This window comes from Heteronotia binoei, chromosome 6 (assembly GCF_032191835.1).
Source record: "Heteronotia binoei isolate CCM8104 ecotype False Entrance Well chromosome 6, APGP_CSIRO_Hbin_v1, whole genome shotgun sequence".
NCBI classification, from domain to species: Eukaryota; Metazoa; Chordata; class Lepidosauria; order Squamata; family Gekkonidae; genus Heteronotia; species Heteronotia binoei.
This window is the reverse complement of record NC_083228.1, coordinates 44202703-44217695: the sequence shown is the minus strand read 5'-3', so window position 1 is coordinate 44217695 and position 14993 is coordinate 44202703. Positions and strand designations below refer to the sequence as shown.

General features: G+C 40.5%; 1 protein-coding gene across 3 annotated transcripts in view; it reads left to right on the top strand.

The window, feature by feature from the left end:
- The window catches only part of DPYSL4 (dihydropyrimidinase like 4), a 42740-nt gene extending 32070 nt beyond the window's left edge, over positions 1-10670 (top strand). For 2 of the 3 annotated variants that reach the window (XM_060241381.1, XM_060241384.1), the window contains exons 11-14: positions 1124-1294; positions 3408-3587; positions 7465-7636; positions 8689-10670. In XM_060241381.1, the coding sequence (XP_060097364.1) occupies positions 1124-1294; positions 3408-3587; positions 7465-7636; positions 8689-8780 (615 nt within the window). In that variant the 3' untranslated portion in view covers positions 8781-10670. The remainder of the gene's footprint in view (positions 1-1123; positions 1295-3407; positions 3588-7464; positions 7637-8688) is intronic. The other variant, XM_060241383.1, reaches the window with a different exon arrangement.
- The last annotated feature ends 4323 nt before the right edge of the window (positions 10671-14993 follow it).

The window sequence follows — 14993 nt, the reverse complement described above, 5'->3', positions numbered from 1 at the left end:
AAAGGAGACAAGTAGCAGATTTGTTGCAACAGGGCTCTCCTTTCCCAACCTGAACAAAACTATATGTGTGCACTATGCATGAAGAAGGAAGAGAGGCAGATAGAGTCTAATCCAAAGCAAAAGAGGGTACAAGTATGCATGCACTAGTTTTTACATTTCACAAAAGAGAAAGGAGAGAAGCTGCTGTGGTAGGTTTAAAAAGAAGGATTAAAAAGAAGTGATTATAGCAGCACTGGAGGAGGAGCAGAGAGCTAATTTTAATTGTTGGAGAGTAACTAGTCACTTCCCAGTGACCTTCTGCCTACCCTTAAATTAGAGTATTTCAAATCAGGATCTGAAAACATGGTTTGGAATTTTTATTATTTATTTATATTTTATTGGATTTATATCCTGCCCTCCCCACCAAAGCAGGCTCAGGGCAGCTCACAACACATAATTTACAATAAAAACATTTACATTAAAAGCATTAACAGTTTGAAATAATTCGATACAGATTTAAGACGGCGTTCAATGATCTTAGCATCCATTGGATCTAGCATCTTGGTGGTGGTCAGCATTTCAGTTAAATGCTAACTGAAATAGCGTTGTCTTACAAGCCTTGTGAAACTGGGCAAGGGTCATATCACTGTGGCATATGAGTGCAGATATCCTGTTTTAATTGTGGCTTGTTCCCCCTCACCACAGTACATGCTAAGATACCAGCTGGGTCTCTGCAGGAGAAGGAGCAAAGATGATGAAACCTGGATTTGTTGAGGATATGAATGATCACTGAAAGCTAGATTTCTGGTTTCACAAGCCAACCATAGTTAAAATAAATGTCAGCTTATGTCTGGCCAAAATCATTAGGTAGTATTGGGTACATTTTCTCCTTTTTGGGAACTCTTTCCACATTGAGTCATCTGTGGAAGAATTGTACAAGTCTGATAGGGACAACATTGCAGAAGATTTGAGGGTTTGTTCTTGCATAGCACAGACCAGACCTGTTGGGCCTCATTGTTGTCCTGTGTGTGACTTAGAACACATAATTTGAGGATGTGATATAGAACATATAAATTGGGGGTGCGACCTGGAACACATTTTTCTTAGTTTTCATTTTCTAAAGTCCTTGTTCTCTAATTTCCAGGCAACAGGAAAGATGGATGAAAATGAATTTGTAGCAGTGACTAGTACAAATGCAGCAAAGATTTTCAACTTTTATCCTAGGAAAGGACGAATTGCAGTTGGGTCTGATGCTGATTTGATTATTTGGAATCCGAAAGCTACAAAGATCATTTCTGCAAAAACTCACAACTTGGTAAACCCCACCCTCTTCCTTCACCAAATTAGACATTTCACTGTTTATGATGTTATAAGTGAGGCACCCACACGGACTTGCGGGAGGCATCTCATTTTGCCCTCAACACAATTTTTCTTTTTTCCTTACAGAAAGCCTCCATACCTATCCCTTTTTCCTGCACCCTACTTTCCTTCCCACCCACCAGACAAACTAGCTTTATCTGTCCTTCAGTCTTCAGCTTTCCCTCCACCTGAAACCCATACCTGGGGAAACTATGGCCATGTTGCATAGTGCTGGCCACCAGGCCAGGCTCTGATGCATAGTAGGGAACCTGCAAGGGATATGCAGGGGGCACCTAATTTCTCCCTATATCCCCTTCCCCACACTATTTCCTCTTTCCCTACTCCCAGCAACCCCCATATCCTCACCTTTCCCTTCATCTTTCTCTCCTTCCCACCCACCAGCCAATCTACCCTTTTACCTGCTTCTCATCTTCAAGTATATTTATTCATTTACTTCATTATACTTACTTCATTTATTCCCCACCTTTCTTTGCAATAGGGACCCAAAGCAGCTTCCATCCTTCTCCTCTCCCCCATTTTATTCTTATCACAATACTATGAGATAAGCTAGACTGAGAATGTATAACTGGCTGAAGTTCACCTCATGAACTTCTATGACAGAGTGATGATTCAAGCCTAGGTCTCCCAGATCCTAGTCTGAAACCCTAACCACTATACCACACTTGCTTTCATGGTGTGCTTTTAGTTGAATAGTGGCAAGTAGCCAGTGGTGGGTGAGTCATGGTAGTCAAGTAGCCCAGTGTTTGCTGGCTTGCCTGGCCCCCATGAGTCCTTTTTTGATGTGCGAAACAGTCCTGCAAAGTCCTCCCTACCTTTTACTAACAGAAACCAAAGTCTGAAGGCTGGAAATACTGTTGTGATTACCTAACAACAGCCACTGAGGGCATTCATTTACAGGTGCTGCTTCTATTATTTTTGGGTGAACCCTTCATGTATTTTGTTTTTGATTGCAGATTTTTCTGCAAACCTGGAACATTTTTCAGATTTGTATAGAGATCTGTATTGTCTTTTCATGGCTCTGATCTCTGGATTTCAGTACCCACAGATTTGGCCATATTGAGAATTATTTATATTGATGGTTTATTGAAATAGATAGTGGGCAGCTAGCTTTTCAGCCGCTTTCCGTAGCTGTTTCTGTAAGAGCATCTTGGCCTGCAGAGCTTAGTAGGTGATAACCAGTATTTCCTTCCTTCTTGATGCTACATGTACTGACTTATCCATGGCTGAAATGGATTTCTTCATACCCTGGATTACATTGAATGTCTTGGAATGATTTCAAATCATTGTTTTGTGATGATTATATGATCATTCATATTAACTTTTCCTCTCAAGCTAATAAATATGTAGATGCCAAATATGTTAAGTGTGAGTAGACTGGGGAAATGCATAAATACCACTGAAGGAGAATATACACAAAGTCTGGTCAGTATGCATAATCATAGGATAGTGGTGGAGAATATGAATTGATGAAAGCTGTGTTGTACACTAGCCAGGTACTATGCATAGTGTTCATTTAAATTCCATCTGCTGGCCAGGCAATAGCCAGAACCATCTCACTCAGCGATATTCAGTGATTCTTCTTAGCACTGTTCCCCAGTGTAGGACCTGCCTCGTGTTTCAGGAAAGCGAGCAAGGCCATTGCCTGATGCAATTTCTGGTTGGCAGTTAGTCAAACAGCCACTGCTGGAAGAGTGAGCCATCCTGAAGTGCAGGGCCTAATGCCAAGGATAGACATAAATGTGGTTCTTTGGGGTTGATGGTAATTGTGAATGTGGCTTACTATAAGCTGTGGAGTAAATACTGCTGCTAAAAACTTACTGGATATTATATGCAATAGATTGTGTATATATTGAAAGTATTTACACTGACATGATAATGTGCACAGTTCCCAGCCTGTGTGCACATTTTCCACTCCAGCATGTGAATGCACTCGGTCTTCAGTGTCTATGCAGTCTTCATTCAGTTTGCATTGATTACAATTGAAGGGCTGTAACTTTTTTGACCTTAAAGCATGAAATTGATTGCATCTCTTGTGTTATTTCTCCCAGAATGTGGAATACAATATATTTGAAGGAGCAGAATGCCATGGTGTCCCTACTGTGGTTATAAGCCAAGGAAAAGTGGTGTTGGAAGATGGAAATTTGTTTGTCAGCCAGGGCACTGGCCGTTTCATTCCTCGAAAGACGTTCCCTGATTTTGTTTACAAAAGGATAAAAGCAAGAAACAGGGTGAGAACTTTTGTTCCATGAAAACACAATACATTTGTTTAAATGGTTTTTGGAATCAAATGGCAGATTTAACTACAAATGTGATATCAGAATTTCGACTCTTGAACAAGCAGGCCAGGATAATTAGATTTGCTGTTGGCTGGGTTTTCTAGAAGTTCACCAGTAAGGGAAATGTTCACCAAGGTCTTTCTGTGTAAGTCCAAAAAAGGAAATTTAACATGACATGACACATGTTCTGTTGAGTATGAACATGAATCTGGCAGACTCACATCTTCAGTAACATCCTTAAGTCTACAAGTGTTAAGGCTTTTTGTACTTTAAAAAACTATTGTCTTAATCAGCACTATCTTATCAAAATGGGCCTCTTTAAGGTACCTAATACCAAATTTATCAAATTTAGACTTTCATATTGAAAGAAAATAGCTAACTGCTGAAAGTGAAAATTCTTTATTTTATGGTCCTTCTCTTCTCTTAAATACCTACCCTCCTAACTGTGTAAGTGTTGGATTGTTGTAGAACCTTCATTCATTTCTGTGTCCCCTTATAAGTGAAATTATGGATGGAAAACACTACCATAAGTAAGTGTCCCCACAGCAAGAGTAGGTGAAGAGTTTGATGGTACTCCTGTTGCTTGATCCATACAGTTTGATGGAAACTGTACCTTAATCTTGTCTGATCTTGGTTGAATTTATGCACCACTAAGGACAGAAGTAAACATCAGAGCAAAAGTATCAAATATCCCCTTCTCAATAACGTGTATATCATTGTATGTCACTTTCCCTTTCTTACACCACAACACTGGCAGCCACTGGAAACGTGAAGAAGCATGGTTTGCCTGCAGAAGGTCCCAAATTCAATCCGTGGCACCTGTATTTTTAAAGGATCTCTGATATCAGGCACTGGGGAAAGCATTCCTGTATTTAAGACTCAAGAGTGCCACTAGTCTAACCACTACACAATGCCATCTCCCTATTATACCCTGTCCAAATGCTCCATCTCTCCCCTATTGCTGCTGTTTTCATTTTCCTGCATTTGATTTGCATTATCAGAAACCGATTGTAACTGTGAGCTGGAGGGTTCTAATGGACAGAAAAAGGAGACATCTGTTCCACCATTCAGACTCATTATTTTGCCCTTGCCAACCATATTTTGTGCAGACAAATCCAGAGAGCTCAGTAAAATTGGTTTGTTGTCTCGGAACTTGGCCAGAGGGGGACACATGAAAAAAAAATGCAGTCATATTAATTCAGTGTCAATAAGTCTATTCTGCCCTAGATATGTACAGACAGATCTAGGATAATCGGCATTCCCAAGAATGAGTGTGAGCATCCATTCCCCATTATGGCATGATGCCTTTGAAACTGTTCAGCAAGAAGCAACCATTTTTGTATATTCTAAAACAGAATAGAATTACTGCATTTTTAGTAGGTTCATGTAATTTAGAGCTGATTCTCAGTCCCTAACATGAAAGCTCTTTACATTGACTGTATAATGTTTTATTCTCTTACCCATACAGGAAGAAGTGATAGCATTTTAGTGGTCCTTACTGTGAGGGTCACTATGGGTTGGGTGGCAACAGTCACCATATTGCAGCAGTACACACTTTGCTTGTAGTAGATCAGTGTGCATGCTTACAAGCATTTAAGCATCACTTGTTCCATGTGCTGCACTGCTGGGGAATTTTGGCCACTTGAATCAGGGAATGTCATCAACTCAAGATGCACATGATCCTCCTACGAGGATAACCCGTTGCATGTGGCAGGTTAATGATAGAGATTCCTGAGCATGGAGCAGGGAATATGAAACAAGAGAATGCTGTAGGAGACAAAATGTTGCAGGGGAATGAGATCCTCCTCTTAATTTTTGCATAATTATCCCATCCTTTCCAAACTTTTAATTACATAACAATTTCAAATAAAAGTACACAGAATGTAAAAAGTTAAACATAGGAGATAAAATCAAAAAGAAACAGAGATTGCATGTGCATTTATACAAGATTAGATTTACATTTAAGAATGTCAGCCAAAAATTTTGCCACAGCCTCAGTAACCTCGCACTCAGTGTCATTCAGTAAATAATGACAGGGTGACGATGGATCTGGGGACAAAGAAAGATTGCAAGATAGTTCCTTATGGAGATTATGATATATGGAACAATCCAGCAATATATGCTGAATTGAGTCAGGAATATTCACTCCACAGGTACAGAGTCTATCACATAAAGGTACTCAACGATATCTCCCCTGTAAGACTTTGGAGGGGAATGTGTTTAATCTAGCCAGCATGAATGCCGTGCGATGACTTGGAATGGTTAAGTCTGATAAATAATGGGGCATTTTACCACAAAAAACATTGAGACCTAAGGATGCTGGGGAAATTATCCCATCCCACCCATGTCCGTTTATTCTTTGCTGGGTTGCCAAAAAAGCAGAAGCTGTTTTTTAAAAAAATTCCAAAGAAAACATCATGCATACACTACTAGCTTCAGATGTAGCTGCCTTGTTGTCCTTGCCTTGTGTTTTGCATGCATTGGGAGGAGAGAGACTCTGTGGGAGAAGCTATTTCTGTCCCCATCTGATTCCAGCTGATATGCTGAGAGTCCCGTGGGCTATTTGCTACCAATCAAACTGAGTTACATTTGAATGAAGAAACACACAGTGTCATTTTAAATCATCCCAGGAATGCAGGCCTCACAAAATATACATTTTCACTTATGCTGAGCTGGAGGTTTGTTAGGCTTCTTGCTCGCTTGTAATTGGGCTTCAGATCACGAGTGATTGCTTGTGATGTTAATTCATTTGGGCAGTCGCATTTGATATTCTGGGCACTTAGTCAGATGGCCTGGATTGTCTCTCTTTTTTGCTCCCGTGTACAGCAGCAGCAGCTTCTTGGAAAGCCAACATGGTCACCGGCAATAATGGAAAATACTCTGCCTCTTTGTGACAGCTCTCAAGTGCATCATCAGTCTGCAAAGTAAACAATGAAACACAAATGCCCTTTCTGCCTGAAAACCACTTATTCTTTTGGATCTCTGGTGACATCATCTCTGTTCACAAGCCCAAAAGTTAAACATCACCTGCCTTCTACTATGAATTCTGTTTTATGCATTGCTGAATAGCAAAATACTATTTGCACCCAAGTAGTTTCTTAATAAGGCCCCCATTCACACACCAACAAAAGGCATCCTACACTACTAGGAGGCATGTGTAATATTGCAACCATGTGGGTGGGACCACAGTTGCACAGTCTTTCCCATTTGCTCTGTACCTTTTCAGAAGAGAGGAATGGATTGGGCAGAAAAGGCCTACTTGGCTAGCCTCTCCAATATGGTTCCTTGATTCAGGCATACTCATGGAGGTGGAGCTGCCACAACATCTAGCATGCAAGAAGACATATAGCTCCCAGGACTTCTGAAAGCCACAGAGGGGCCCCCATATAAGGTTTCTTCTAGGTGCCCCCTCACACCACCCAGATTTTATTAATGTTATTAACTAATTTATTTAAAAAACTATATCCTGACTTCCCTCTTGGTTCAAGGTCCAACCCAAAGATCATATGAAAATAAATCACATGTCTGACTTGGTTTCATGGGCTCCCAGGCCCACAGCATTTTGTTCCACTACTTCCCCTCTTCTTGGCAATCCTGATGGCTCCAGCCAATTTCTTGAAAGTCAAGGACACTGAACTTACATCATCTCCAGTTCCATTGAGCCATGACATATCAAGGGAATTCTTAACATTTGTCACTTCTGTTGTCGAAGAAGAAAAAAATTACTGCTTTTTAATGGCAGCCCAGAAATGTTTACTTGTGAGCATGTCCCAGGGAACTCTGGGAAAATATTAGCTGAACAATGGTTCTTCCTGTTACTGTTTCACAGCTTGCAGAAATTCATGGCGTTCCTCGTGGGCTTTACGACGGACCGGTTCACGATGTCATTGTAAGCGCTAAAGGTGTGGCCCCAACTCCTGCTTCAAGAATAGCTCCCTGTTCAGGCAAGATAACAGTTCCTCCAATCCGTAACCTACATCAGTCAGGCTTCAGCTTGTCTGGTAAGGAAATAAAGCTGCTTTGTGGGCCAGGCTAAGGCAGGGTTCAGTCTGGATCTGGTCAGATGTTGCAGGTTCCACATAAAAATCATGGCCAGTATTCCTTCTAAGCTGAGTAAGTGTGAGCTAGCTCACAGGTTTTTTTAGCCTCCTGATCACACATTTGTTTTGTCTTAGCTCAGGGAGGAGGGCCTCAGAGTAAATTACTTTATGCAGTAGCCCACAACTTTAATGCCAGTAGCTCACAACTTTAATACCAGTAGCTCATGAAGTAGAATTTTTACTCACAAGACTCCACAGCTTAGAAGGAGCATTGATCGTGGCCAGCAGTGCTGAGGCTTACACTGGGAAACAACCCATGAGAGTAATTCTGAATTGGGGAATCAATTGAGATTGTGCCTTGAATTGCATTTATTAGTCTTACATTATTTGAAATTTACCTGTGATTAGCACAATAGAGTTCTTTTCATGGAAGGTTATATTATTTCTATCTTTGATTTGAAGGAATTCATTACATATTTCCTTACTTATTTCCTAATTATTTAGGGAAACATTTCATTTTAACTCAATTCAGGCATGCATCTGCAGTGGTGTTTTATTTTAATCTTGTTTGGCTGTTAAGGACTGCTCTGCAGTACCTTTAGGTTTGATCCAGCCAGTTAAACACATGTTAATTTCAGTTTGAGAAGAGGACACTGTTCATGTGATAAATCTCACTCATTGATATTAAGTGTTTATTTAGAGTTTTATTTTGTGTTTTCAGTCCCCTTTAAAATTTAATCTCCTTTATCAGGATGAAATCAGTCATGGTACTACTGTGTTAAATCCTGCAGTAACAATGAGGTACTTACATTCTCCCACCCCACAAACATACCCATAGTTCAGTTCATTCAATTTTATTTGCCAATGTAAATATCTAAACAGATCTCCTTTTTATCAAACAATCTGATTATCCAAACAGCTAGTTTTGATATTTGTAAAAAGAAGACTGTTTTGCGTTCATGTTATTTGTTAATTTACTTATTTGCACATGCTCTGTGTGTCATCTCTTCTAGGATCTCAAGCAGATGACCACATTGCTAGGCGCACTGCGCAGAAAATCATCGCACCCCCAGGTGGACGTTCCAATATTACATCTCTGTCCTGATATTTCAAACCGAGTAGTGCTCCTGCATAACACTGAAGATAACTATTTGGGTGCGGTTCAGCCATGCTTCTACATTTAAGTCACATTGGTCTCTGTGGGAGAGTTCAGTGTATGCTTAAATCTTCTCCCATATCTACCAGTGGGGCTTAAAAGTGCTGAACTATGGCTGTTTTGCCTCTCTGGTTTCTACTGGGAAGCTGCAGTTAACATTATTTTAAAATTACAGATGTTGTATCATTAAATACTCTGCCTCGTTACACTCCCCAAGATCCTCTTGCTTTATAAACTACAAATACCAAATGTGTGGTTTTAAAGGAGAAATAAAAATAATATCATGGATATTTTACACTGCCAGATTAAAGGGCTTGGATGGAAGTGTACACCACCAGAATAAGAAAATAATTTGCCTTTTTACTCAGGATAAAATTTCCCACACCTTCTCTTCTGTAGAAAAGAAATACATCCTTCCCCAGTGTATAGATATCATCAAGTATTATAGGTATATCCTTCAGTTTTCAGCATATTTTCATACATGCATGCTAAGGTGTAAACTTCTAGTAAAGTACTTTTAAATTGTGTTCAGAAGAACTGTTAGCTGTGTATTACAACCAAAACATACCTGAATACAGATTTTGGACTTGCATCCATCAATAATCTTTCTATGATAATGTGGACTTTTATCGGCGAATAAACCTTTGTCTGTTTTAATATATATTCTTAGCTTTTTTTACTGAGAGATCCAACCAAGAGAAAACACGGAACACCATTGTCCTATCTTCTGGCATAATGCTTAACCTTTATTTGGTTTCCTTCACCATGGTTAACTGACATCTGAACAAACCATGGCTGGGGATTGATCACATACTGGGATGTGAAAGCAGCATCTGGAATGAGTTTTGCAAATGATGGGATTAGTTAATCATGGTTTAAGTGATACATGTGCACTAGACAGCCCTTGATTCAGGGAACCATCTCTCCAGCCTCTGCTTACAAGATGACAAGTGGTCTTACTAGTATGTTCCTACCCATGCCCTTTAGGGGCAGGATTTTAACTCAGTAAGCTAAGCTACTTTTTTCATTGTACATTTGACATCTTAACCAGGTTTAAGGCAGCAGATCATGGTTTGCGATAATCATGTTCAGTCTGCCCCAGGCCCTTGTAGGCCTGAAAACCACTGCCAATGTCTTCTTTGACTTATAGTGCTCCTACATTTAGTAGATCCCCTTTGTGGGTATTGTGCACTAAATCTGATGGTTGCAATTTAGCAGTAACCATGCCCTAAACCACCAGTGGCTTAGGCCAGACTTTGACTGGTTATGTCTAGAAGATCTCATTGTGAGCTCCTTGAACATATTTTAGGAACCATCGTCACTCAATATCATTGTGGCAGCATGGGTATAAGAAATACAAATGTGGTCTGAATGTTCATGGAATTAGATGTCAGATAGTATCCCTTTAGAGCAGATATAAAAACACATCTAGACTTCGAGGGGGGGATAGTTGAATTTCTGGAACCTGACACAACTGTGGAAGTGCCAGTGTGCTTTTAGTCTTTTGGTTTGTCGTAGATTTTTTTAAAAAACAGATTATTTATTCAGGTATTTTTCCCACTTACCAAATGTAGGCCTTCTTATAAACCAGACAGTAGGTGCATTTGGAGGCTGTTTCCATACAGTGAACTTTTTATAAAGTGTATAACAAGTTTATTATATTTAAAGCTATGTACAGCAAAAGTGATCTTATATATTCCATATCATTTCCATAAAACTATCCATGTGACAGACTGTACAAAATGGCTCATTTTTTGTTCTTGTTGCTTTGAATTTTTTTCTTCTTTTAATTACATTCAATAAAGTTTCTTGGAAATCGGTAAATGATAAAGCCAGATGCTTGTCTTTGACTTTTACTCTTCATTGTTCTACCCGTCTCTCTACTGTTGACGACTCCACTATCAGTATGAATCAGCTCTCATTGCAATTGGTGGAACAACCTTAGATGTCAGCTAGATACCTTCATGATGCAAAGGCCTTTAACTTATCGTCCAAATTATAATCTTGCTGTTCTACTGAATGTTAGAAGTTTTGGCTCATAACCTATAATGTTGTAATGAAAAATTGTTATGATAGAAAACCATGTTTCTCTGTCCAATTTTTGTTATCTTAGTAAAATGAAAAGGTAGCAGGACCCCAGATTTCGGGGATCCATTCCTGACTCTACCAATACATTTTCTAACATGGATCAGTTGCATATAGAAATTGATTCAGTTATGCCTAAGGCTGAGCTAAAATTGAGGTGCTTTTCACAAGCTAGTCACAATGCAGATTTATAGCCTGCCTGGCTTTTGGTTAGAGAACCTTACTAGATCACCATGAACCTATAAGCACAGTCTTCCCAAAGACATATAAATAGTATGATAAAAGACAGTAAACATGATCCAGATTGTGAGGAGAAACCCCCTTACAGACATCGTAATTACCAGCTCAGTTGCCAGAGCACCTGGAGAAGTGACTCGCACACATCTGGCCAGAGAGTGCGAGCACACCTATCCAGGGGCAAACGGGACTTATGCAGTACAAGCAGCCATAATGCTACAAAGGCACTCTAGAACGGTACAAGAGTGCCCACCAGGAGAACGGAAGACTTCCCGTCGTTCCATATGGTCTATCCAAGCTATGGGATGGTGGAGACTGCGCTGCCAGGAGCTATCCAGGCGAATGGTTTTGAAGCACTGACCATGGAATCCACCGTGGAGGGCTAACACCACATGCAGACATCTTCCTACCAGGCTTGACTCCATTCCATCGAAGCGGACGGCTCACATACACACCAGATGTCACCTGTGCCTGCAAGCAACCTACCCACCCCAGGAGTGGTTAATCGTCCACCCGCCACTGTCTTTGTACAAAGGAACTCAAGACAAAGACTAGTGCCAAGGAGAAGACAGAAGAAGAGGAAGACCATCTTCAGCCTGAGCCAAATTCCTTTGTACAAACTGGGTGTTACATAGGCCGTGATTTGACTCTCTATTATCACCCTTTTAGATAAGTCTAATAGTCCTAAGTATCTCCCCACCCAAGTAATCTCTCTATTCTTCTCCGCACCTGTCATTTTGGAACCTCCCCCTGGTCCATTTCAACCTGAAAGTTCACTCAGGTATCCAGGATCCAGGCCAGTCCATTGGTCAAGAGCAAGCACCCAATTAGGTGCCACCAATGAACTTTCTATTGGTTGTCGCAGTAGTCCAGCCCTTATGGTCACTGCGAAACCTCCCCTTTTCATGAGGTCATGCACCAGCTGACCCCCTTCCTCCTCCCTTGTACCTCTCATCCCCTAAGGGCTCAAGAGAGTCCTTATAATCTGTGGACTAGCTACCCACAGGTGTGCTTCTATCAGTATCCCAATTGTGCTGCATAGATCCATCCCCGATTCCTGATCAGTTTTGGGTCCCTTCTCCCACTTTCTCGCTCGTTGCCATTGTAGCTTTCCTTGAAGACTGTGATCAGTAAATATCGCCCTGTTTGTCTACCCATGTGTTCCCCTATCTCTCTATTTTTCTTAGGACTGTGTGTATGATTTTATGAGAATTTTATCTTGTATGGAAGCCTATATTTTCTTAATAAATTTTAATTGTTTTACTTAATTAGAGTCCCTAATATTTTTAAGCATTACTTTCTGGATGTGCAATCCTGTATACACAGGTAAAAGATCCTGAGTGAGCCAGGTGCCCACCTGACAGTTCCCCAACCTCGTTTTGAGGGCATTTTGGCTTACAAGATGGGCAGAAGAAGCAACTGTAATTTCAACATGTAGGCATTTTGGCAGGAGCAAAGTTATATTCAGCCCTCTACTTTCCTTCTCAAACAGCTGATTACAATTGCAGCATATATGCATGTGCAGCTCCAGCTGCTGGTTCAGGCTTTGGAATTGCCCCTGCAGCATCCATTCAAACGTGATGATTCCCCATTTACAAGGAAATTACATGTGTGAGTTTTGAGTTTATGTATTTGCAAGGAAAGTTCCCTAAAATCAGCAACTACTCTTTTAACACAGATTCAGAGAGGACAGGTCCAGAAGTGGCTACTAGCCATAATTAAAGGAATACTCCATATTTTGGGACAGTAAATCACATGAGCACAGCAAGTCCCTGAATTCCAGTGATAGATAGGGAGGCCTCAACCCCTGTGCCATTCAAGGCAACTGGCTGACCACTTGGTAAAACAGGACAATAGACTATAGTGGACCACTGGTCTGATCCAGCAGTGCACATCTTGTGTTCTTACTCCTTACCCTGTCCCTTAAGCACATGCCATATTCACAGTCCTAGTAGCTGAAGAATGTTTTTTAAGCATCACTTAATGGTGAGAGTGGTTTTGAAAATGTATCTTGAGCCATGAGGAATCCTCCATGGGCAGAGCCAGACATGTTCAGTTGGTGCAACATCACATGTAGGAAGGCCATCAGCTGCCACTCTTTTTTTTAAACCAGAAGCTCTTCTGAAAATGTGCTCCTTTCACAGCAAACTGAAAAGGGCATGGGTGGGAATTCTAGCAGGAGCTTCTTTGCATATTAGGCCACACATCCCTGATGTAGCCAATCCTCCAAGAGCTTTCAAGCGGTAAATTCTCTGAGATGAGGAGGCATGTGAAGAGAAACTGAAAGGAAAGGTAAATACAGTCAAAACCCTTGGGGAAGTTTGGAGGCTATTTAAAACTACAGTCCTAGAAGCTCAGATAAAATATATACCACAAGTTAGGAAAGGCACAAACAGGTATAAGAAAAGGCCTGCATGGTTAACAAACAAAGCAATGGAAGCTATAAAAGGTAAGAAGGACTCCTTTAAACGGTGGAAACCTAGTCCAAGTGAGATTAATAAAAGGGAACACAGGCTGTGGCAAATCAAATGCAAGACTGTGATCAGGCAGGCAAAAAGGGACTATGAAAAGCATATTGCAAAAAACATAAAGACCAACAATAAAAATTTCTTCAAATATATTAGAAGCAGGAAACCAGCCAGGGAGGCAGTGGGGCCCTACAAATACAAATTGATGGGGTGTGAACTGGCAGAGACTGACCAAGAGAGAGATCTTGGGGTCGTGGTAGATAACTCACTGAAAATGTCAAGACAGTGTGCGATTGCAATAAAAAAGGCCAACGCCATGCTGGGAATTATTAGGAAGGGAATTGAAAACAAATCAGCCAGTATCATAATGCCCCTATATAAATCAATGGTGCAGTCTCATTTGGAATACTGTGTACAATTCTGGTCACCGCACCTCAAAAAGGATATTATAGCATTGGAAAAAGTGCAGAAAAGGGCAACTAGAATGATTAAAGGGTTGGAACACTTTCCCTATGTAGAAAGGTTGAAACGCTTGGGACTCTTTAGCTTGGAGAAACGTCAACTGCGGGGTGACATGATAGAGGTTTACAAGATTATGCATGGGATGGAGAAGGTAGAGAAAGAAGTCCTTTTCTCCCTTTCTCACAATATAAGAACTTGTGGGCATTCGATGAAATTGCTGAGCAGTTGGGTTAAAACGAATAAAAGGAAGTACTTCTTCACCCAAAAAGTAATTAACATGTGGAATTCACTGCCACAGGAGGTGGTGGTGGCTACAAGCATAGCCAGCTTCAAGAGGGGGTTAGATAAAAATATGGAGCAGAGGTCTATCAGCGGCTATTAGCCACAGTGTGTGTGTATATATATAATTTTTTGGCCACTGTGTGAGACAGAGTGTTGGACTGGATGGGCCATTGGCTTGATCCAACATGGCTTCTCTTATGTTCCTATGTTCTTAAGGCTCTTTTTTGTAAGCTCTTGGAGAATTGGCTGCATCAGGTAGATGTGACCTCATATGCAAAGAAACTCCTGCTAGAATTCCATCCCTGGAAAAGGGCACTTGTGGGAATCTCATTTCCAGTTGGGGGGAAACTTTATAAGGATGATAATAGCAATATATACTGAACAACGTGCAAGGCTATGTATAAATGCAGATCTTACAGAAGATATGATAATTAGCAAAGGTACAAGACAAGGCTGTCCACTTTCCTCACTGTTGTTTATAATGACTCTTGAAATTTTACTGATGCAAATCCAAGAAGACAAAGAAATAAAAGGATTAAAAGTAAAAGGATTTACTTATAAATATAGAGCATTTGCAGATGATATAATGTTTATAAATGAAAATCCCATACAAGTAACACCTTTGTTG